This window comes from Sardina pilchardus, chromosome 24, assembly GCF_963854185.1.
Source record: "Sardina pilchardus chromosome 24, fSarPil1.1, whole genome shotgun sequence".
In the NCBI taxonomy this organism is placed as follows: Eukaryota; Metazoa; Chordata; class Actinopteri; order Clupeiformes; family Clupeidae; genus Sardina; species Sardina pilchardus.
Window position 1 is genome coordinate 16638674 of NC_085017.1, and position 23849 is coordinate 16662522.

Here is a 23849-nt window from a genome sequence, read left to right on the forward strand (position 1 = left end):
GCTTTAATATGTCTGTAGTGTTATCTAGGTCTCTATTTGGGTCGCCGCCGTACCGTCTTTGTACTCTGGCTGGCTGAGCATGAGGTCCTGGCAGGTACGTGCTGGGCTCTCCTGGGTGCCGAGAGGGAAGCGAATGGCCTCGATCTCCTGGCGCAGGGAGTTGAGGGAGCCGTAGATCTCCTCCATGCCCTCGTTGGCGGCACCGGCGGCGTCAGCTGCTGTGCCGTCGGTCTCCACCATCTGGCTGGCATCGATGGAGCGCTTGGACTTCTTGGGGATCTGGATGGGCAGTGGCTGGATGACATCACCTGGAGGTCCCTATATGTGAAGCGCAAGGGGGAAGAATTGATTTTCTATTTTCAATAACGTTAAAGAAGTTAAACCGTTTGTCCTGACAAATGGAGACAATTAAATTTCTACTCTTCTAGAAAATTCTACAATTATGTACTTGTGTGAATATAGCATTGCTATTCAGAAGATGTCCATGTGTTTTGCACATTTTGTGTACACATTTATTTTAGATGTCAATATCATGAGGATAACTTACAGGAGGTCCTGGAGGTCCATTTACACCCTTCTCTCCCTTGGGGCCAGCACCGCCCTAAAGTACAAGACACAGACATTAGTTTCTGCCATCATCTGGGAGCTCAAAATCCTGTTATGACTGCTGTGGTAATCAAATCGTTGGGAACTGGAATTAAATGTGAAATACTTACTGAAGCACCTTTAGCTCCCTTGACACCTCTGGGGCCCTGGGAAAGATAGACAGACAATTAGAAGAAGATACTTCAGAAAGATTACAGCCAATCCTGTCCCAGAATGTGAGAGTCAATCAGACCGAATTTGATTAGAGCACCCCGGCTCATCCAACCAGCCCACTTATCATGGAAATAGGGAGCGATGGGCACACCCAAATCACCTTCTCATGGAAATAAGGAAAGATTCACACATTGCCCATCACCCATTCTAATGCAAATCTGGTCATCAAAGACAACCACCAATTGTCAAATAGGTTTGGGAGTGAATTGTTAAGTACCAACTCAGACAAAAGCAGCAAATATTCATTGTCAAAGGGGTATGAACATGGGCAGCATTTTTCTTCATGAATGATTACTGCTATGTCTACGGGAGATAGAGTTTCATTCACACCAAGGGTGTCAATTCAGACCATTTGAGGCCTACTATACCCCAGATTGCCCACATGATAGCGTTCACAATGTAGTTTGAGTCCCTCCCCCTAACTGGTGTGACAACTGCCACTGTGTGCCCCTAGTGGACAGGAGGGGATCAGAAAGGGAATTTCAGACAGTATCACTAACTGTCACTAACTCACTAGCAATTAGAAGTCAGAACCTTTTATTTTATTTCACCTCATTAGAGGGACAACAATCCTTTTAACATGTTTCATAAATGTCAGTAGATCTGTCCTTGTAACACAACATATAGCACAAAAAGTAAGTTAAATGGACTTACAGGCAGACCAGCAGGACCAGCAGGACCGAGAGGTCCAGTACCACCAGGCATACCCTACAGGAAAAGCAGTTCATAGACAAAATGTAGAGTTATGAAAACATGACTTCATGGTACAGTAGGGGATATTGCTAACGGAGAGTCTCTATCAAAGTCATGCTAACGCTAACAAGGCCAAAGATCCGGTGGCATCAGACATACACTCTGATCACGTCAAAGAATTTCAGTTCAACAGCACAAGACATGGTGTTATGGTACACAACGGGTACAATCTAGGAAGTTAAGCCCAATGCTAATGGTAACCTAACCCCTTGAAAATGTGGAGTATACTCCAAAGGACTTCCACACAGGATTTAAGCAACTTCCCCCAAGGTTCCCAAATGGCCACAAGCCAAAACACCTCCAAGGGTGCATATTTTTAACTGTCTTTAGAGAGTACAAACCAAAGATTCTAGAACAGAGCAAGATGGATCACTGGCCGGAGAATACGTTGGATTTTTTGAAGTACATTCTAACGCTCCATGGGCGCCATTTTGGTAAGCCGAAAAGTAATAAATCGTGCCTTTCACACGGCCAGATCATTACCGAGTAACAAAACAAAACAAAAAGAGCTGGCAACGGCAAAAACAGCTGTTGAGGTGGGTTTATATGATTGGAACTGTGTCAGAAATGTTGCTGAGCTTACCAAAATGGCGCCCTGTACCGTACTTCATTCTTTTGACGCAACTGATCCATCTTGCTCTGTTCTAGAATCTTTGGTACAAACAACCGTGGCTGAACCAATGATGGTGGATGTCACTCACAGTCTCTCCCTTGGGTCCATTTGTTCCCTGGGGCCCTGAAAGTCCTCGGTCACCCTTCTCTCCCTGTTCACCGGGAGGTCCAATCAGACCGATCATACCTGGGTGTCCCTTCTCGCCCTTGGCACCGGGGTCTCCGCGAAGACCAAGCAAACCTGGAGGACCCTGGCAAAGAGAAAGAGATCGATAGAGGTAAATGAATCAATACAGGAAGTAGAGTGAGCTCCAGTTGTGCTCACCTATTATCTGAGTCTCTAATAAGGTTATTTGATTTTGATCTTACAAGAGGTCCAGGAGGTCCTTGCTGGCCAGCAGGTCCAGGAGAGCCTTGTTCACCCTGGAAGAGAGAGAGAGAGAGAGAGAGAAGCATTTGATCATCTCCCATGGAGGATTTAAGAGAAATCTCAAAAAGGTGTGAAGAGATAATATGGACAACTGGCCTATGCTATTGTGTCTATACATAAGATACCTGACTCAATTGTCAAGTGCGCTATAAATATCACTGAATTGAATTGACTGCTTTATTCTGCAAAACACAGTGCACATTCTAGCCACTTCAAAAGCAGTCAGTGTAAAGAGAGAGAGAGGGAGGACTGGGGGCCAAAGTATTATAATCTCACAACAGTTGTTTCATTCAAACACTTCCTGCTGAACTGCTCTAAGACTCAGGGAGGTCTGTTCACACTGGTCTATTTTTACCAGAGGCTTATTTCAACTGAGCAAGATAACTGTTTTTCTTCGGAGCAAGAGAGCAGTGGAGATTGCGCAGTTCCCTGCTGTGATGGCCTGGGTTGCCCAGTCCAGGTTCCTGGAGAAAGATCTGAATGGCTGAAAAGTGTAGTGTCATACCACTGATCCAGGAAGTCCTCTCAGACCCTCAGTTCCTGGTTTTCCTGGGTTGCCCTGAGCTCCGACTGGGCCGGTCTTTCCTGCAGGTCCTTTGGCACCTGAATCTCCCTAAAGCAGAAGAAGAGCAAGCAGCACTTTGACATTCAGTTGTGTTAACGCCGTGATCAACACAATCCTCATTTTTCTACTTTTAGAAACCATAACTGAAAGTGCATCATTAGTGACACCTGGCCACACTTACCTTGGCGCCCTTCTCTCCCTGACGTCCCTCTGGTCCTCTTGTGCCGGCAGGACCCTAAGCATTGAACAATCACAAGTTGAATATGATTAGCCATGGATGAACTCTGATGGTGTGTAGCAGCTGGACTTTGCTCAATATTCCACATCATACATACCCTCTTTCCGGGAGGCCCGGGTGGTCCGTTCTCACCAGAAGGTCCTGGAGAGCCCTAGATGAGAGTGAATAAGAGAAAAGCGTTCATCAAATGAGTAATGACACAATATGCAACATCATTATGATGAAAAGCAATTATTTGACATTTAAGTAATTAAACTGCATCATATCCAGCCTACCAGTATAACACATCTGCATTTTGGTCACAATAATTTGCATGCAATTTATCAATGCAATTTATTACTGTGTAAGGAGCAGAAGTGAAGAAGAAATGGTCTATTTCTACTGTGTATGCAACTGTACCTGAGGCCCTCTATGGGTATACAGTACTTTTGTTTCTACTTGCCAGACAGCAAGTATGCTGACAGGGTCTGAAAGCACTGCAGCAGTAACCATGGTAACTAAAAAGAAAAGAAGCTGAGTGGTACTTTGCTCAGGTACAAACAGGAGTGATGGTTACTCACAGCTTCTCCTTGTTCACCGTCCTCTCCTCTCTCTCCCTTGGCTCCATCAGCTCCCTAGAAAAGACCAAATGCATGTTATAAAGCGTATAATGACGCAGCATTATTTGCATTAATCATAGGCAATCACTTATAGACAGCAGCCAACCTAAACCAAATATCTTGACCATCATTTGCACATCTGAGGTAATAACCAAGCTAACCAATCTTCCTCTTCCATGCCATTATCTCAAAATATTATATGCTGAATTGATGGCGTATGGCATCATTAACGCGATAAATGAGCGGTCTGTACTTACTCTGGGGCCGACCTCACCAGGGGGACCAGGATCACCAGGGAAACCAACAGGGCCCTACACAAACACAAATGTAATATGTTATATATTTGTACATGTATAACAAATTCTGTATTATTGCACTGACTGTCATGCATGGCTTTCACTCACAGGGTTTCCTTTGGGTCCGTCATCTCCGGTAGGTCCTCTTCCGCCTCCTGGTCCAGCAACTCCGGGTTGTCCAGACTCTCCCTTCTCACCACGCTCTCCACGAGGACCCTGTCATTGGACAATATGGCTGTCAGTCATAGGCCAGATTTGATGTGGTCTACTTCAGGTATGAGTGGGATGACAGCAGTAAACAGTTACCTTCTTTCCAGGCTCTCCGCCAATTCCAGGTGGACCAGACTCACCAGGCTCTCCCTGTCAGTGAGGGATATCTTTGGTTAGTCCATGGGTTCAGTCATTGTTAAAACGCTCTCAATAAGCAATGTGTGACACTTGTACAACCACCAATGATCAGCTATTTACTGACTTCAGAAGTATAAATAATATAAATAGTGTCATAATCACTCCCTCGCTTTTAACATAACATAACTAACATATGACATATCTAACATAACTGATGTTACCATTATTTCTTTGTTACAAACATAGAGCCAACAATTGTGCTTTGTTGTATGGTTCCTTGAGCATGCTGAGTCTATACCCGCCAGGCATATCAGTTGTTAGTGTTGACTTAACAATTCTAATTTGAACTCATATTATTATTATTATTTTTATTATTTAAAACCATACCTTCTCTCCTGCGGGACCTGGGTTGCCAATTCCTCCAGGAGGACCTTGAGGACCCTAATAAGGAAAAATATGTGGCATGAGCGGGCATCAAACTCAAAATAATTAGCAATATACAATTATTCAAATGTACGTTTAATTTGCTCATGTGTATTTTGTGTCTTTGACATGACAAGAATAATTGCTCTGAGTGAAACAACCATCATGTAATCCTACAGTACCTATCAGCATATAGCATTCTAAACACTGATATTGACATGGCAATTGGCTAATTGCACGTTTGAACGAATTGGATTCCCCTTCAGTAGGGTTAAAAACTACAATTACAATGATACACAGTCAAACATAGAGCATATAATTAGCTTACGCCACCATGACAGGCTATAAATGGATGATTAAAGTATATGATAACAGCATGATGTCCTCGATTGCAGTGACATTATGTTATGTTATTTTAGTCCAAATGTGACACTGACATACAGTAACTACACCGAGAGGAATGAGGAAAGAGAACGATCATGTCCTTCGTTGTCACATTGTCTGATTGTGGAGAATCAGGACAATTTTGCGTTTGATTCACCACTCGTGACAATCTGGGATGTGTGTGTGGGGAGATTATTTCCTACTCCAGCCTTTTGCTTCTTTGGTCTAAAATGCCAACTTGTGCTGCAAAGCTAACTAAAGCAATCCAAAACAATGGATAAACAGGACTATGGTGACATATCTACCAGACAGATGACCAAAGAAATGGACAGACAGACAGACAGACAGACTTACATCTGCACCATTGGGACCAGCTGGGCCACGGGGTCCTGGAGGACCAGGAGGTCCCTGTAAACAAAACACAAAAAAAGAGTCAAGTCAACCGCACTATTAATTCCATTGTGTATTTCAATTAATAATCAGTATTGCAAAAATACATCAAACCAAGGCACAAATCTAAATAATCATTATTTCTTCTGTGGTTGGATTTGCTGATGATGTGTAGTCGCAGTGTACAAACAGTGCTAAAGTGCAAGAGTGGTATCATACCATTGGTCCACCATCTCCAGTCTCTCCCTTCTCTCCAGATGGGCCAGGCAGTCCCTACACAGAGGAAAGAACAGCTTCAGACACAAACTATATTTGAACCCTGAAGGTTCAAAAGAAATATGCAAAGATACACTTGTTTGTAAATGTATGAAAAGAAAAGAAATGTCTACGTACCTGCAGACCAATTGGACCAGGAGGTCCTGGGAATCCTCTTGTTCCTTCATCTCCCTTGGCTCCAAAGATACCCTGTTGACCTCTGGCACCTGTCTCACCATCAGCTCCCTACAAAGCACATAGGAACCCGGAATCAGAACTTCCAAACCGGAATCAGAACCTCCTGCATCAACGCCAACGGACAATAGGAACGCTATCAGAAGCTATTAGATAGAGCATCAAGAAATGATTTTTTTCTCATACTTACAGCAGCACCGGGCTGGCCAACTGGACCCATTGATCCTGGTGGACCAGGAGGACCCTTTGGAATAAAGAAACAGATATTGAGGGATAGGCAATATTGAGAGAGACGGATGTTACAGTTCAATTACACTACAATGTCAAAGACTACGGTGTTGCTCACCTGCTCTCCCTTCCCTCCCTTGGCTCCCTTCTGGCCGTGCTCACCAACCTCACCCTGTAGCAGAGCAACCAAAGCATTACGGACACAGTACACAAAAACAAATCTCTCCAGAACCTCCAAAGTTCTTAAAACGGGACACATATGGTAACAGTATTGGAGGTATTGGATGGGTCACTGGCCTTGTCTCCGTCCTCTCCGGGAACTCCTGGTGGTCCTGCAGGGCCAGGGAGACCCACTGGGCCTTGAAGTCCGTCACGACCAGCTGGGCCCATAGGTCCTTTCTCTCCCTGAGAGGGACGGAAGTAGTAAAGTGGTACAAGAGAAGAGAGTCAAGACTGCATCACAGTATCCAACCAACATTACCGTCAACAACTCGTTTTTTGCCAATTACCCTTTTAATGACAGCTATATTATGATACCAGAAAAGCAGATAATAACAGACAAAATAATATACTTTAAACAAGTAGGAACATAAAAAAAGAATCGTCAGAAGACAGAGACAGAAGACTATACAATAGCAAAGACAATACAATACAATGTAATATGTCCTGTGTCACAGGCTTTGTGTGGGGAAGACAAACTTACAGGCACTCCCTTCTCTCCTGCAGCTCCAGGTGGTCCCTGAGGGCCAGGTCTTCCTGGGGGTCCGATGGGGCCTGCTCCGCCAGCTGAGCCTCTCTCACCTGAAGATCCCTGGGGTTATGGAAGCGACATTTAATCACCACCAGTCCCACTTATGAATATGAATATTGTGAGTTTCCCACAGTAGAGCCCAATTAGTGGCCAATAACAGACCCATAGGAATAACATCTAATGGTTGTTTTGTTTGAGAGACTTACAGCGGGGCCAGGGGGACCAGCTGGGCCTTCACTTCCTTTGAGTCCAGGGCCGCCCTACAAAAGAGCATAAGGGTTTAATGCATTTAATGAATATCCTTCCCAGAATTGTGTGAACCAATTACAATCCAACATGTGTTTTGTTCTTGTATTTGGAGCTGTCTTTTCAATCGGTGTGGTAAAATAGGCCTTTAGTGACGAAACAATAATCTCAACGTTAGCATCATCCAGCATTAGCACTTAGCAAAACCTTGTTGGTTGGTCAGATTTCTCACCGGGGTTCCTGGCAGTCCTCTCTCTCCGGGGAATCCTCTCAGACCAGGGGGTCCATCTTTTCCGGGGCCACCAGGAGGACCAGGGTCGCCCTTGGTTCCTTCCTTTCCAGAGGGTCCAGCCAAGCCTTGCTCACCTGGTGGTCCAGGGGGGCCAGAATGTCCACGCTCACCCATTGGGCCGGTCTCGCCTGCAGGACCCTATGACAATGCATAACACAATAGTTGAGTAAAAGACCTGACACTACGGTATGCAGTGTTGACATCCAGATGCAAGGTGTTTTATACAATCACCCAAAACTGATAGCCTTAATCAATATCAATCAAGATCAGGTGATACAGTGCACATCATAGAAGACATAGACAAGAGAACATAGACAACAGCTAATAGTGTAATTAAACTAATAAACCAATTTACTAAAGGTCACCAATAGGTGTCATCAGGTAACCCATCCATAGGTGGCAAACAATTATTTTTTTCTGTGTGGCTCCTTGAATATGTAGGCTACACAGCTACATCTTACAAATTTCAAATTGATTTAAATGAATGAATTATGACTAAGGACATATATTGGAAGTGCTCAAATCTTGAGAGGCTTCGGTAAAAGTGACTCCCAGTACTAGAATGCCAATCCCCGAGGTCATGGGTTTGTACCCCAAGGTTGAACCAATCAGCAACAAAAATGGCTTACCTGAGGTCCAACAACTCCGGGTCCTCCAGGAGGGCCAGTCTTGCCTTGGAATCCCTGTCAAAGAGACAATTAATTGGTTCAATCATGATGCTTCATGGGCTCCTAGGGTATGTAAACATACACAATATTCAAATAATAATAATGAGCTCTGTATGAAATGGCAATGAGTAGTCCTGCAACTTGAGTGATGTAAATCATACATACGGTGCAACTGCAATAAGGCTTTAAAACTTACGACTTCGCCTCTCTGTCCAGGGTGTCCGGGCAGTCCATCTTTTCCTGGTGGTCCCTTGGATGGATTAAAGGAAAAAGGTCGAAGTTCAAATATGACACACTGACACTACAGCATTTTTCTTGCTAGACTGTGTAAATTGCATTAATACACAATGGCCTTTCTTACGGGAGGTCCCTTTGGCCCAGGGAATCCGTTCGCTCCTTGAGGCCCGGGCAGTCCCTGTAAAGAACAATGACATAATGTGAGTCATGATAGTAACATTTGTTAAAATTTGATAACAAATAAATAATAACAAATGTCATTGATGAGTCTCGTCACTCACTCTCTCTCCTGGTGGACCGGAAGGACCATCACTTCCTGATGAACCCTGTGAGAGAAAAAAAAAAGTTTAGCGCAATTAGTTTACTTGAGCTCACATGTATTGATAATTCATCTTTAATAACCTTCATTTTCAGCATCTCACCTTGGCTCCAAGCTTTCCGGTGGAACCACGAGGGCCCCTCTGGCCTCTGGGTCCCTAAAAGAGATGCAACACAACAATTTCAATTCAAAGTTGCCCACTAGCACCAAGAGATGCTTAAGTAAGTTGAACTCAACCATGGTCAACTGAAACGCAATGGGGCTGGAATTGAAACACAATAGTACAATTGAATTGACCTAAATTGTATCAACACATGCAGGCTGACCAATTAAAGTGAATTAAACTATTTCCATGATAAATGTCTGATGCATCTGGTGGTGTTGTGCAACTTACAGTTGGTCCCCTCTGTCCTCTTGGGCCGGATTTTCCAATGATTCCCTAAAAAGATGTAAAAATGAGCTGTTAAGTAAGTAATATGGACCTCAGAAACAGGTGGATCTGCATGTCACAAATATGACCTGTCTATTTCGCTCTATTTACATAACTCAATAAACAATGGATTGAGCACAATGATATTGTCATTATACAACATTAAAAAGTCATTATAGTGATGTCATCTCCACTGACTGGCACTTTCATTTGAAACATTTCAGTTTTCACAATTTTTTTCAGTTCATTCATTCATTCATTCATCCATCCATCCATTCATTCATTCATTCATCCATTCATCTTTTCATTCATTCATTCATTCATTCATTCATTCATTCATTCATTCATTCATTCATCCATTCATTCATTCATTCATTCTGAAATATAATTTCTCCTTTATGCCTGTAATGGCCCTTACCCTTGCGCCTTTCTCGCCGTTAGTTCCAGGGAATCCTGGGAAACCAAGAGATCCCTGTGGACATAACACATAATGTCAGATGTGTGGGCACCTAACTATCATTTCAATTATCAGAGTCAATTATCATAGTGAATCAATTATAGTCATTTCTGTCACTGACCTTGATTCCTTGTCTTCCAGGATATCCAGGCAGACCAGGAACTCCAAGTTTACCCTGTAGTTAAATAAAAGTATTTAGATAAGACAACAAAAAAGAGAAAACATTGTATACTATAAAACCCTTATACTTCAAACTAATTGTACAGACCCTCAAACTCTTACAAACACATAAAGCCTATATAAAGTTATACATATACAGTATTGTCTTACATGGAGGTCTGATAATGGTTTTCCTTGAATCCTTTAAAGGTCTTATCTAGAATCTATCTGTGTTATCCAGGTCTGATTTAGATGAATGATTATTTTTGTTGACCCACCTTCTCTCCGATGAGACCAAGAGGTCCGAGCTCACCAGGGGGTCCAACACGACCTTTAGGCCCCTCTGCACCATCCTCTCCCCTGGGTCCAGGAACTCCCAACTCTCCCTATCAGATCATTCAATGCATTATTGTTAAATTAAACTAAACAAATAGTGTGTTAAGCATTCAAAGTTGTTATTGATTGATCTGCATGAAATGACCAAAGTTCAGAAGTTATCTAACGTTTGGTGGTCTAAACAATGTGACTGAAAATATCAGATAGCATCAGACTGATGACGTAATAATGTGCGATAATAAGTCAATAAAAGGATATAAATCAGCCTTACTCTCTCTCCCTTTGCTCCAAAGTCTCCTTTGATTCCAGGGAACCCATCTTCACCCTAGTAATCCAGAAAATGACTTCATGAATATTCAGTAACGACGGTGAACAACCCCAATATGGAGGCCAGGGACAAAAACACTTTATCATCAGTAAAACTTTTATGATTAAAACAAAATGCTAAATAAAAATGCAAGGTGAGAAGAATGGCATCCACAGCTTCTCTATCTGACATCCATACACATAGTTTATTGCATTACTTCAATGGTTTATCCACTGAATCATTTTGGTAACGTTTCTAAAATATACACAGAAGTCTTTATTTTTTTGCATTACAGAAGATAAAATAGTGTTCACATAAACTGTCACGTACCTTCTCACCCTTGTGTCCCTTCAGTCCACGGATACCTTGCTCGCCCTGTAATGTTTGTGTGGAAACGTAGTAAATATTTCAAAAGGTGCAGTACTGTTACACAAACAATTCTCTGACAGTAAGAATATAGGAAACCATAGGACAGTGTGTATAACTTAATTAAATATAGCTGTTTTTTAAAAATATATAATTAGGCTAATTCATATTATTGGATATAAAATATAGTTCTATAAACTGTGCTGTACAATGCAATAAAATTAAATAAAACAGTTTTAACAAATGAGAGTGGAATCATCTGCCATTTGAAAATGTGATGTATTGTTGGATATAGACAAGTCAATCAAACCACATCAACACATTTCACCAAACAAATCATTGGTGTGATTTTGGTAATACCGATGATCATGACTTACCTTAACTCCACGAGGGCCAGGATAGCCAATAGGACCCTGAGGGCCACTTGGTCCCTGGAATACGATAAGAAAGAGGATATGAGAAAAATAGATTCTTTGAAGTTAATGGCATACAATGTAACATACCAGTATATCTGTGTAGACTCAGCAAACTAACACTAGGGGCCCTAATTGAAATGCTGAGCAAAGTGCAAATCCTGACAATGAGTAAATATAACATAGGAGATATAACATTTAATTGAAACATAGACACTGGTTTTAGAGTTTTGAATAAAACTGACAAGCTAACTAACTAACAACCAAAGGGCTTTCAAACATCTAAAGCATTGGCCTCTGGTGGGATCCCTGGATAATTTTGTATCTGAATAAATCATTTCAATAAATAAATAATTAATTTAATAATTCATAGTTACTATAATTTTAACGATAGTTGTACTTGATCAAAGTTAAACTAACTGCAGCCAAATAAGTACCTTAAAATGGTTTGGAAACCTGCATAGTGTTGCTACACATGATATGTAATGACAAGCTGAATGTAGCATATTAGCTAGCAACACAATATAATATACCAGCAATCAGTCCAAGGACAAAACAGAAAGGGGCTCTATCCTGGTAAAGCTTGACGCTTGAACTGTGTAAGCTTTCTTTTTCAATTGTTTTATTTATTTGATTTAAATAGATTTAATTGTATAGCTTTTATTTTATTATATTTAATCCTGTAAAATGATATTGCTACATATTTCCAGTCACTGTAATGTGAGACTGAAATTTCATTTGACTGATTTGACTGCAGTGCCTTTCTCTGCCATGTGAGTTTATTGTTCTATGTGCGGACAATATGCTTGCCATATCTAATAGTGACAATACAATGTCATGATTCATGAAAGTGATATTGTTCTTTACAAAAGGGCAGTGGTCAAATCACAAAAAGTAGCATTTACACACATGTTACAGACATGAGTTTCTTGAGTTCTTGAGTTTGTTTAATTTTATTTCTTGAGTTTAATTTATTCCTTAGCTACTGCTGATATATGTATTCCGTAAATCTTTCTCTTTACTGTAATAACTCAAAGTACATAATGTAAAAACAAAAACTAGCGTGTTAGACAAGTAACTATTAGTTCTGTTGCTTATCTGAAGCCATTGATTCAATATCCATTAATACCCAATTGAATACAGGTGCCCTCAAAGGCACCCTGTCATTCATGCCCACACTCAGGTCATTCTTTTCCCGTACAAAAGGTTCATAGATTTTTAGTTAAAGTTCCTTGATACAAAGTTATTCCCTATTGAATGTGATATTTAATCAGTGAGAGTATTTGATCTGAACCCACCTGGTTTCCTTTGGTGCCACCGGGTCCCTCCTTTCCTGGGTGACCCTGGGGGTAAGAGGAGAAGAGATCAGGAGGGCAAACTCAACGTGTGTAAGCTCGGCGAATTCTTTAATCCACAGCACAATGAATGCATACATTTATCGGCCCGCACAATCCCTGGTGCCATAACTGTGCTCTTCATGCTTGACTTGACATGACCAAAAAAAACTAATTATTGGGGCTTATCTGTTGATAGCTACTTGTAATCTGCTGGGGAATTTTGCTCAATATATGGAATTTGCATTGTAACTCTGATGTCTAATCAGATACATGGACATTCTGTAGGATTTTGATAACAGCTGGCAATCTTCTGATCTGCATGGTTAACACGGACTGCTTGGAGAGTTTTCGCAGGAGGCGACTGGTTCCTTCTCACGGAGAGGGCGGGCGGTACTTACTGGGGGGCCATCGGCTCCGGGCATGCCTGGTAGACCGGGCTTTCCTCTTGGTCCCTGGAAGAAACCAAACGGGCGTCATGCCACTTCCGATGCATGGTGAAAGATGCCAATTTAAAATGACAGAGTATATTTTGCAGTTTGTGTTTACCTTCTCGCCTGGAGGTCCGTTAGCTCCCTGAGGTCCTGACATTCCCTGAAACCCCATGTAAATATTGCAAGTTAACATCTTTTACAAGTCAACAGTCGCTTTGTGACTATATCCAACTGTCGATGAAGTAATTCTGTTGAATTACTGGACTGCTTGGGTTTGGGTTAAGGTTTACATTCTATGGGTGCAGCACAGTGATGCCAACTAGTGTGTACTATCAATGCACATCTGGGTGTGTTTTAGCAACTTCTGGGATGTTTGATGGACAGTCAGCAGCCTATAGGACTAGCTATAATTATACACTTGCATACTGCACTAGCCTATAGCATAGGCACTCATTAAAAGTTGGGCCTGGCTTAAAATGGACAGAGGTACTATTTTAAAAATAGAAGTCTATTCATTTATAGTAGCCTGAGATGCAGTGAATGTCAAAGCCAATGTGCTCATCTAGCCAAAAGTCAACTCTAAAAGGCTCCATTAGTATAGAAGGCATGTGTTATAACCTCTTCCAAATTGGTAAAAGATTAAAATAGGTCTCCAACTGGGCTGTGAAAACCATTTTCCAGGCTAAAATAAGACACGTTTGAAAGGATAGGGTAACCGTCCAACAATTGAGCCTGTCCAGAGATTTGTAGTATATGTAAGTACAGTATATATATTTTTTTTAATTGTTGGCTTTATTCAGACAGGACAGAGAGAGTGAGATGGGGTGGGATTGGGAAACGACCGCAGGTGCCGATTTTAACCCGGGTTCATGTGGGCACTGGGACCCGAATGTGGTATGGATGCTGTAGCCGCTTATGCCACATGCTACCCCCCATCCAAACGTGTATACAAGTTGAACTTTGACCTCTTACCTGAGTTCCTGGTTGACCCTGCTGCCCAGGTGGGCCGGGCTCTCCCTGGGGTCCCTAAAACAGAGGATCAGGAAAAATGGTGGTGAGTAAGGTGACCAGACCATTTAAGAGAGAAAACTTAAAGTTACTTCTTGCCATAGTTTCTACAAATCATACCAAAAACATACAATTACGACCACACTGTCCAAGAGTCAAACTATTTGTACAAGTTTTGTCTGACGATACAGATAACTTTCGAGAAAAGTGTAACTTTAACAATAAAATAAAGAGCAACTAACCAAGTTTCCTTTAGGACCATGAGGACCATCATTTCCACGCACGCCCTGAAATGAGAGATTGAGATGATTAGAGGATGAATAGAGATACATACATATATGAAAACCATGATCATCGGAGTGCATCGATACTTACAGGAGGTCCAGGGAGACCAGTAGGGCCTTTGGGACCCAGCAGACCACGGGGTCCCTTGAGTACAGGAGAGAGGGGGGCAGACACGATTCAGGAGATGGACACGAGGGAAATGTATAGACATAGACACATATTACAATGTAATGTACAGACAATGTATATCATCACTGCCAAAATCACTGGGCCAAAAGTTGAACACGTGACCTGATTCTGCTTTCAGTCATATCCTTACCGTACGATACAAATGGGCACTAAATAACTATCTTTTTGAAGAATTGGAGAAAAGCATGATAATATAGCAAACAAGAGGACACCATAATAGCACTGGGCTGCCAGCGGTTAAACCTAATATTATACTAATACTACAAATGATCACAATCATAACTTGTCTTAATGAATTATTCCCAGGGGTAGGCTTCCTGGATGTAATTTGGACTAAGAGACCATCATAAACCAATAACAGCTGTCTCTGCGCTACAAAAGGCACACAATAAATCCAAATCAAATCAACATTCAGGTAGGATTTTGATGTCGAGGCATTCAGGAAACACTCACTGGTTCACCTGGAAGACCTCTGGGTCCGACATCTCCATCGTCTCCCTGGAAACGAGACAAAAAAGGTTCATGGGAACAGATAAACATAGATTCAAAAACGATTACCTCCTTCCAAAAACCCATCACTCTAACTTAAGCTATTACAGCATGGTCTGCTTAGACACATATCTGTTGCACCCCTGAGTCAGTAAACAAAGTGGGAGAGCTGTTTGAAGACATTGACAGAACACGTTTTCATTGTGTCATTGTCACGATTCATGTCATGATGATTGTTACGCACCCTCTCTCCGTCCTCGCCAGGAGATCCTGGGACTCCCATTCCACCTGTGTTACCCTACAGAGCAGAAGACACAAACACACATAAACATCGGACACTATTCCCGTCACCCACTTATTACTCAAGATGATTTCCATCTACTTGTGTAGTGGATTTGTGGTGTCTTTGCTCGCTTGTCACCGAAGAAAGAAAGTGTCGTAATACAATAGTATGCTATCAGGAGATGGGTGTTCAATGCCAAACTGTGTTGTGAGCTGTGGAGAAACTGAGGACACTCACCCGCGTTCCTTTGTCTCCTGGCAACCCAGGAAGCCCATCAAAGCCACGGTCACCCTAAGAAAGAGTACACAAACAGAAACGGAATTGAGCAAAACTATTGATTTTTTGATACAACGGATGCACTGGCAGTTTTATTAAAAAAAGATTAGGTTTACCTTCCCACCAGACTCTCCTGGAATACCACGGGCTCCATCAGCTCCAGCACGGCCCTAGGAGGAGACAAAAGAACAGATGAAACACCTCCACCTTTCAAATCTACACAAACACTCCCAATGACTATAACAAACACTTAAGTGTACTACACTACAGTGCTGTGTACAGTGTGTTTAACACTCTGTAAAGCACCATGGGACATTGTGTAATGTTTTGGTCGAAATTGCTGCCGTTGCTTATTTACTCAATTCTCCTCTCATTTCTAGCATTGATTGAATCAATCCTTCATTCAAACACACATTCGATTTACCCCACTTTCAAACACAGATCTCAGATATCAAACGAACAGATGACTCACCCTGCGTCCAGATTTGCCAGGAGGCCCAGACAATCCCTGAGGTCCTCTAGGACCCTGAGTGAAAACAACAGAGGTGTCTCTAGTGTGCCCAACATCACAAGATCACAAATATCAACCACACATCCCAACAACTACAACAATCTTGTTTTTAGATGCATAATCAATCTTGAATTGTTATCAATCGGATTGCAGTGTTGTTGTGGGAGTGAGAGTTAGTTACCTGAGGACCAGGGTCTCCACTCTCTCCCTTCAGGCCAGGGCCGCCAGGAGTTCCCTAAAAAAGACAAGATCGATGTTTTGTGTTATTCATTATGCTGATATGTTTTTATTTTCTGTAAGAAAACCTGTTATTTTGCAGTAGTTATGACTCAAAAACACTCTCAGATATGTTGCCACAACAATTTGAAGCAGTCAGTAAGAAACAGCAGTGCAAAGTGATTTTCTTCTTACCACAGGTCCGGTACGGCCGGTGTATCCCATTGGGCCAGGTGGTCCTTTCATAGCAAGCTAAAGAGACAAAGACAGCATCAGTTACAGCATCTAGCTGACATTTACCTAGTCCTGCACACCATTCACACTGCCAATGGTCAGCACACAGACGTGATTTAGACACTACAGGAGTGTCCATAGGGGGAAGACGTTGCTTACCCGAGCCTGAGACAGGATAGCCTGAGCCTGGGCCTCTTGTGCTGAGGCGACTGGGCCTTTCTCTCCAGCGCTGTTTCCAAAGCGGAACTACAAGAAGAAGGGAATCAGATTGGTTCTCATTAATGACATGCTTGTAAACGTACACTCTTGTTTTCTGCAGTATAGCACATGTTACAAAAAAAGTGGAAGGAACCAAAATGAATTATGAATGAGCCTAAAACCAAGGACAAGACCTCCATGTAAAACAGAGGAACATAAGAAAGAGTCAGGGCCTAAACAGGCCGTGGGTGCAAAGTGTGTGAGTTGAGGGCTGGGTGAGGCAGAGGTATTTGAGACTCACGGGCAGCATGACTGAGGTGCCAGGGGGTCCAGGAACTCCATCAGCACCAGCAAGTCCAGCTTTGCCAGGGGGACCCTGGAGGAGAGAAAGCGCTGCGGTCAACCATTTGATCATAACAGTGGTCCAAACAGATGCATCACTAAATCATTACTCCACCTCTGCGTCCATCTTTTGGAGACAGAAGCTACCTGGTGTCATGACTGAAATCAAACACATCACATAAATATATGCACAGCATATGTAACTTGCATACTAACACATTTGGACAACACTCACCCTCTCGCCAGTAACTTACATACTAACAAGCACACACAGGCATTCTCACCCTCTCGCCAGAAACGTACATACTAACAAGCACACACGGGCACACTCACCCTCTCGCCAGAAACGTACATACTAACAAGCACACACGGACAACACTCACCCTCTCGCCAGAAACGTACATACTATCAAGCACACACGGACACACACACCCTCTCGCCAGAAACATACATACTAACAAGCACACACGGACACACTCACCCTTTTGCCAGAAACGTACATACTAACAAGCACACACGGACACACTCACCCTCTCGCCAGGATCGCCAACAGAGCCGGGAGGGCCAGATGGGCCGGCAGGACCAGGGAGACCCTGAAGATGAGAGGCATTGTGGGTATTTGTGTAACGCATATCATTAACGGTATGGATTCACCATACAGTGATGAATTATCCACGTGATTAGGATTGCCATGGATGTTATGAAATATGAGAAGCACTCACTGCTGGTCCTTCAGGTCCTGGGGGTCCTTCAATCAACATGCCCTGTGAGAACAAAGAGTGAGGAAGGGAGGGGGGGGGGGGGGGGGTGGAGGAGTCTTCAAAACTTGTGAAATAACTAAGGTGTCCTAGATATTTATTAAACCAATAAGTTATTTAGTTAAGCATTGCTGTTAAATGAAAAAAAAATAGAATCATGAAGCACAATAATTGTCCGAGTTCTGAACACATTTCACTTGGATAGGGCCCCCTGTAGGCAAGGAAGTGTAAATGCAGTTCCCACTCACAGGCTCAAGGACAGCAGGCTCTCCCTTCTCTCCCTTGTAGGCACTCACGGCGGCCTGTGGGAAACAGATATGTAACCCAAAACACAGCTAAGTCAGTGCAGGTGAACCGAGAGAGCTGCCCTAATCAACGTCAGGCCCACTGCCCTCAGCTGAACTGGCCTCTTGGGCAAAGAGGCAGACGGACTGGTTAATGAGGGAAAACAGAGAGGAACGATAGAGGAAAAATGTTGACATCAGATATGTGAAAGGCTACTGTGAGGAAGACCCCATGTGAATGACAAGGATGAGGCTCCAGTATGAGGTAGAGCCATAGAGTCTGGGGGCTCATACTGAGGGCTGCTATCTCATTTCACAGCCACACATATTTGGGAAAAATGAGAACTTATGTCATGCTCACATGTCATGGTCCACAAGGTCTAACAAAAATTCACGAAACATACCTGACAACGCATGGCATTTTGTCTTGTGAAATGAATTGGCTAGATTCTGGTCTGGAGAATTTCCCCTACATACGCATATCCCCTACATACGCATATTACATTTAATTCTGTGGAATTTTACCCATGTTGCACCAAGTGATACCAATGCATTGTTTTCATTGCACTTGTATTCAAAAAGTCAATACAGCACCACACTTCTACATACAAACCATGTGCTTCCTATGTACAACATTCCCATCGGCCTAATTAACTTAGCTTTGCCCAGAATTATTCAATTATTAGATGAAAACTGTTACCTGTAATAGATCAACATTACCAGGTGCCTGCGACAACCTTCTCTCCAATGAACAAATAAAGATTTACTCTGACACAATTGAGTTGGGCCTTAAGATTACTTTAGACAACAAAACTTTAGTCAGAGTCACAGTACAGAATGTGCCCAATATGAATGAACCATTCTGCATTTTAGTATAGTTAGGAGTAGGCTGACTCAAATTCCACGACGCTTGGCAAGGCCCAGCAAAGTTTGTGTCAGTGTAAATATAGCTGAAGCTGAAACAAATGTAGCCAGTCTTCTACCAAAGCTGTCTGAATAGGACACTGGTGAGACAGCAGGTTTGTTTATTTTTCTACTTTTCTGTTGAAGGGCCTGATTCACACAGCATTTTGGTTCAGGTTTGGATCCACTGTAGCAAAGGACAATCGAGAAATGTTGCACAAGTCAGCAGAAAATTCACTTCTAACAAGGCACAAGACTGTGATTGTTCTGCTGTATATGCCACAGTGGTCCTCTCCAAATCGACAGGCTCGCTGAAATCCACTCTGAAGTGTGTGAATCAAGCCATTTTCCTACATGGTGCGTATCTGCACTCCATAATGTGCATACAGTATGGAAAAAGAATCACAAACACAAATCCCATTTCAGTGTCTGTGTGACTTCTGAAATGGGGATTTGGCGAGAAGCGGGATTGACTTACGCCTCCCTCGTCCGTCACTGCGGACAGAGCAGGGCCCATCTGGCCGGCGTCGGTCTCTCCCTCGGGCATAGGCTCGCTGTAGTCCTTGTAGGAATAGTCGTATTCCTTCATGCCAAAATCACCAGTCACATACTCCTCTGTGAAAGTCTCGCCACCTGCCTTGGTGGTGTCTACCTCCTCCTCCACCACTGGTTCCTCCACCTGGGCCAGACCATTGGGAATAGGATGTGGGGGGGTGGTGGGGGTTGGGGGTGGGGTTTCAGATAGGAAACACCAAAGATAGAAATTGGACAGAATGGGACAGGAGGGTGACAGGAAGAGGATGAATGTTCATCAAGGATTCAAAAGTAGAGGGAAAGAGGGAAGGTAGGTATTTGAGAGTCAAGAGAGGTAAAAGAGGAGGAGGAGGAGGAGGAGGAGGAGGGAAGGGGCAGGGAGATTCAATGAGATAAGGCTTACCTGAGATAAGACATAGACACTGGAGGAGGCCCTAAGTGGCAAAATGATGGCCTCTTTGTGAACCCAAAGCAGGCATCCTCTTTCAGTGTCTATGGAATTTCATTAGATGCATGTACATCATTCCATCATTTCCAAATACTGTCTTTCACCAAAGCATGACACTTCACACAGCAGGTGTTTCATAATGGTATGCATCCTGATTTGAACCCAAATGTGAAATGTCTGGGTACAGAATGCAGAATGCAGAATGCTATTATGAACCACCACGTTGCAATGTCATGAAGGTGCTTTGCTTGGTGAGAGATACCGTACGAAGCAGCTACAACTATGGCTAATGCACTAGATCTAACTTACCATTTCGTCTGAGATTAACAAAATACTGTCCCAAAGAAAAACCTTTCAGTTGACAAAAATGTGTTATAAGTTGTCTTACCATAATTTCACATTACTGAATATACCAATGAGTGATTTACCATGTATTTTTTAACATGTACAAGACAGTTTACCAATTCCCCCCCAAATGACCAAAATCAACATTTCAGAAATTAGACTACTTCCATATTTTATTGTTAGATGACTACTGCTAAATGAGATAGAATACATGATACTCATTCTTTTACAAGATAAACATTCCTATATGACTCGCACTCTTTCAAGATTTTTGTTCTTATGTCAAGTGGAGAGCTGTTGTCTCCTGTCTTGATATGAGAACAAAGTCTGATCTTGGGGTTAGATAGAGTGTGTGGCATACAAGTATGTTTGATAAGAATGAAGGCTATGTATTCTTCTCCAGAAAAAAAGTGCTGCACTTCTCATGGCACTGTAGGCTGAGGTGTGATACACTGATAAGAAATCAGATTGATAGTGTTTCTACAGTGTGTTAGGAACAGTCAAACGGGTTAGAATGACTGTACTACTCCATGTTAATTCAGAACCAGGGGACTGGACTCACCTCCACCATTATCACACTGAGGTATCTGACTGCCACCACTGACTATGAGGATCTGACATGTTTTCCTTAAATCACTAATGGAACATATTCCTTAACAAAGTATGACCATGCTTGCTAAACTCATGTTTCATATGTTATTTTTAAAATATGATTACGACTAGGTTTAGGACTAGGGGGGGGGGGGGGGGGGGGGGGGGTTGTGACTCCTACCAAAGTGTCAGGTTTACCTGGCCAGGAGTTGCATCATGTCCAATCACCTCACCATCTGGTTGTGGGGTTGCTTCCTCCTCTAAGGTGTAATAATAATCCGTCTCAGTGGGGGTGGGACCACTCTCTGAGTAGGCAGGATCTATGTCCTGATTGGATGGGGGCCAGGAAGTAGGTGGATTCAGGGTGGAGATAAGAATATTTAAGGAAGAGTGAGTGGTTAGTTGGGATTAAGATCCCAATGACTGTGTTAAAAGAAGAAGAGGAAGACCAAGGGCCACAGAAGGTATGTTTGTTGGCACAAATGACCGTGCTGACAAACATTGTAATTCAAATGTTATTATGACATTACTATGATTAAAGAGAATTTTGAAGCTGGCATGAAAGATCTTACCATAAACCTTGTCATCCCAAAGGTTTATGGCATTCAACAAGATCTAATATCCCAGCAGGAATTTCTTCCCCAAAATTCCAGAACATATTAAAGGTGCCACAATGCCATGATGGGGTAAACCCCTTAGAATGTCAGGCAAATGACCTCAACAGGCCCATAACCTGACCAGTCCTTTGGAACTGATTAGAATTGCAGTCATCGCCTCTCCAGCACATTAAAAAGTGAGTTATGTTGTCTTCTGTTAGGTCAAAAAGATCCTCTAAAGAAATTTGAAGGACAGAAGGTGAACAATACATCACTACAAATCACACAGCCTCACAGAAAGAGCAATAATAAATCATTTGAATTTCAGCTACACCTTACCATATTTACTTTGTGTCCTGGGTATATAAACAAACTTTGGATGATACGCTTCAATGTGGTGTTGAACCTGCATTGTATTGCTACATTAGCATACCATGCAGATCAAATGAGAGAATGCTAACAATTGACTCTTTTGTTCTGTGAGACTGTTTACTCATATTTTGGAAAAAATATGACCAAGACAGAGGCATCCCAGATACACAATGAAAGGAAGATAAGACAGGAGAAAATCACAGAGACAGATTTGAAACTTGTGGTGTATTATTTTAACATCAGACAGACTGTTTGTATGTGTTTGTGTGGAAGCGTACTAAGTCACTATTTAAAAGATAGCATGCGCATACATAATTTTGTTTTCTTCTCACTACTCACTATGACAAGAGAGACAGTAGAACGAGTGTAGGACTTGGAGTGCAGACTCAAAGTTACAGGAGATCAAAATGGGAAACAGATAGAAGACTGTGCAGATAGTCATGCGGCAATATCACAGTCCGCTATATCATATCGTCTTTCATGATCATACCGATCATCTGATATGTGATATGGTGGAGAGGGTCTAGGTCAGTATGTACCAACGTTCTGGGGACCAGGTTGCCTTTTTTTTTTTTTTCTTTCTTTTTTTATAAAGATCCCTGGGTATTTTTGTCCGGTATAGTTCCAAGCTATCTGATTTGCTCTACTAACAAAGAACGGGAAATGTCCGCATTTTGTTTCAAAATGAATTAACTGTGCTGCCACAATTACAAAATGAACAAATCACACATAGCAAAATGATAGCGTCAAGCTTAAAACGTAACATCAGAACTAAGGGTGCATCTGACTAAGGCCATGCTCTGTTTTCCTACAAGAAGGCAACTGGGTGGAAAGTAACGTGGTCCCCAGAATCATCGGGTTGGACATAAAGCTCTGGACAGCCACCACGGGCTCTCTATTTGTACCTGTTGATAACCGTTGGTCGGTTTCTTCGGTTTTTCCGGCACTGGAAGGGTGGTGCCGCTGACAACAGACTTGTCGAAGGGAGGGAAATTTTTGGAAGTGGATTTGACGTTATTGACCTCAACTGTAACCTTGGCCTTCTCTGGCTTGGGGAGAGGAGGGAGTGGCAGGGGCACAGGAGCTGGTGCTTCTTTCTTAGGTGGTGGTTTAAAAGGTGGTTTTGGACGTTCCTCGACAATCTTAACAGTTTCAGTTACAACAACCTCTGGTTTTGGAGGTGGTGGTTTTGCAGCTGGAACTTTGACTTCTGTTTTAGCTTTGACCACCTCAGTTTTGGTGACTTCTGGCTTGGCAGCAACAACTTCGACTTTCTCTGTTTTGATTACCGCTGCCTTAGCAGGGGCCTTCACCTCAGTTTTAACAGTCTTGACCTTAACAGTTTCTGTTTTGGTGATCTCTGGTTTTATAGCAGTGACCTTGACCTCTTTAGCTTCTTCGGATTTGGTTGCTACCGTTTCCGTTTTGGTGACTTCTGATTTAGCTGCAACAACTTTAACTGTTTCGGTTTTGGTGACTGGTTTAGCCACTGTGACCTTGGTCTCAGTTTTAACAACCTCTGCTTTGGCAGGTTTAACTTCAGTTTTCTCAGTTTTAACCTTCACGGTTTCCTTTTTGGTGACTTCTGGTTTGGTGGCTACCACTTTCACGGTTTCCTTTTTGGTGACTTCTGGCTTGGTGGCTACCACTTTTACAGTTTCTGTTTTGGTGATTACTGGTTTGGTGGCAACCACTTTTACAGT

The 23849-nt window shown here is 42.5% G+C and overlaps 1 protein-coding gene across 1 annotated transcript in view; it reads right to left on the minus strand.

The window, feature by feature from the left end:
* Window positions 1–23849, minus strand: part of col11a2 (collagen, type XI, alpha 2) — a 43956-nt gene that overhangs the window by 3834 nt on the left and 16273 nt on the right. The window contains 40 exon segments of the mRNA XM_062529593.1: window positions 54–318; window positions 548–601; window positions 717–752; window positions 1474–1527; window positions 2274–2435; window positions 3120–3227; window positions 3361–3414; window positions 3515–3568; window positions 4274–4327; window positions 4619–4672; window positions 5048–5101; window positions 6251–6358; window positions 6707–6940; window positions 7765–7962; window positions 8689–8742; window positions 8854–8907; window positions 9011–9055; window positions 9897–9950; window positions 10373–10480; window positions 10702–10755; window positions 11068–11112; window positions 11481–11534; window positions 12815–12859; window positions 13252–13305; window positions 13400–13444; window positions 14257–14310; window positions 14535–14579; window positions 14668–14721; window positions 15220–15264; window positions 15500–15553; window positions 15776–15829; window positions 15931–15984; window positions 16287–16340; window positions 16507–16560; window positions 16737–16793; window positions 16935–17021; window positions 17275–17349; window positions 17846–17908; window positions 18038–18079; window positions 19739–19939. Of these exon segments, the coding sequence (XP_062385577.1) occupies window positions 54–318; window positions 548–601; window positions 717–752; window positions 1474–1527; window positions 2274–2435; window positions 3120–3227; window positions 3361–3414; window positions 3515–3568; window positions 4274–4327; window positions 4619–4672; window positions 5048–5101; window positions 6251–6358; window positions 6707–6940; window positions 7765–7962; window positions 8689–8742; window positions 8854–8907; window positions 9011–9055; window positions 9897–9950; window positions 10373–10480; window positions 10702–10755; window positions 11068–11112; window positions 11481–11534; window positions 12815–12859; window positions 13252–13305; window positions 13400–13444; window positions 14257–14310; window positions 14535–14579; window positions 14668–14721; window positions 15220–15264; window positions 15500–15553; window positions 15776–15829; window positions 15931–15984; window positions 16287–16340; window positions 16507–16560; window positions 16737–16793; window positions 16935–17021; window positions 17275–17349; window positions 17846–17908; window positions 18038–18079; window positions 19739–19939 (3094 nt within the window).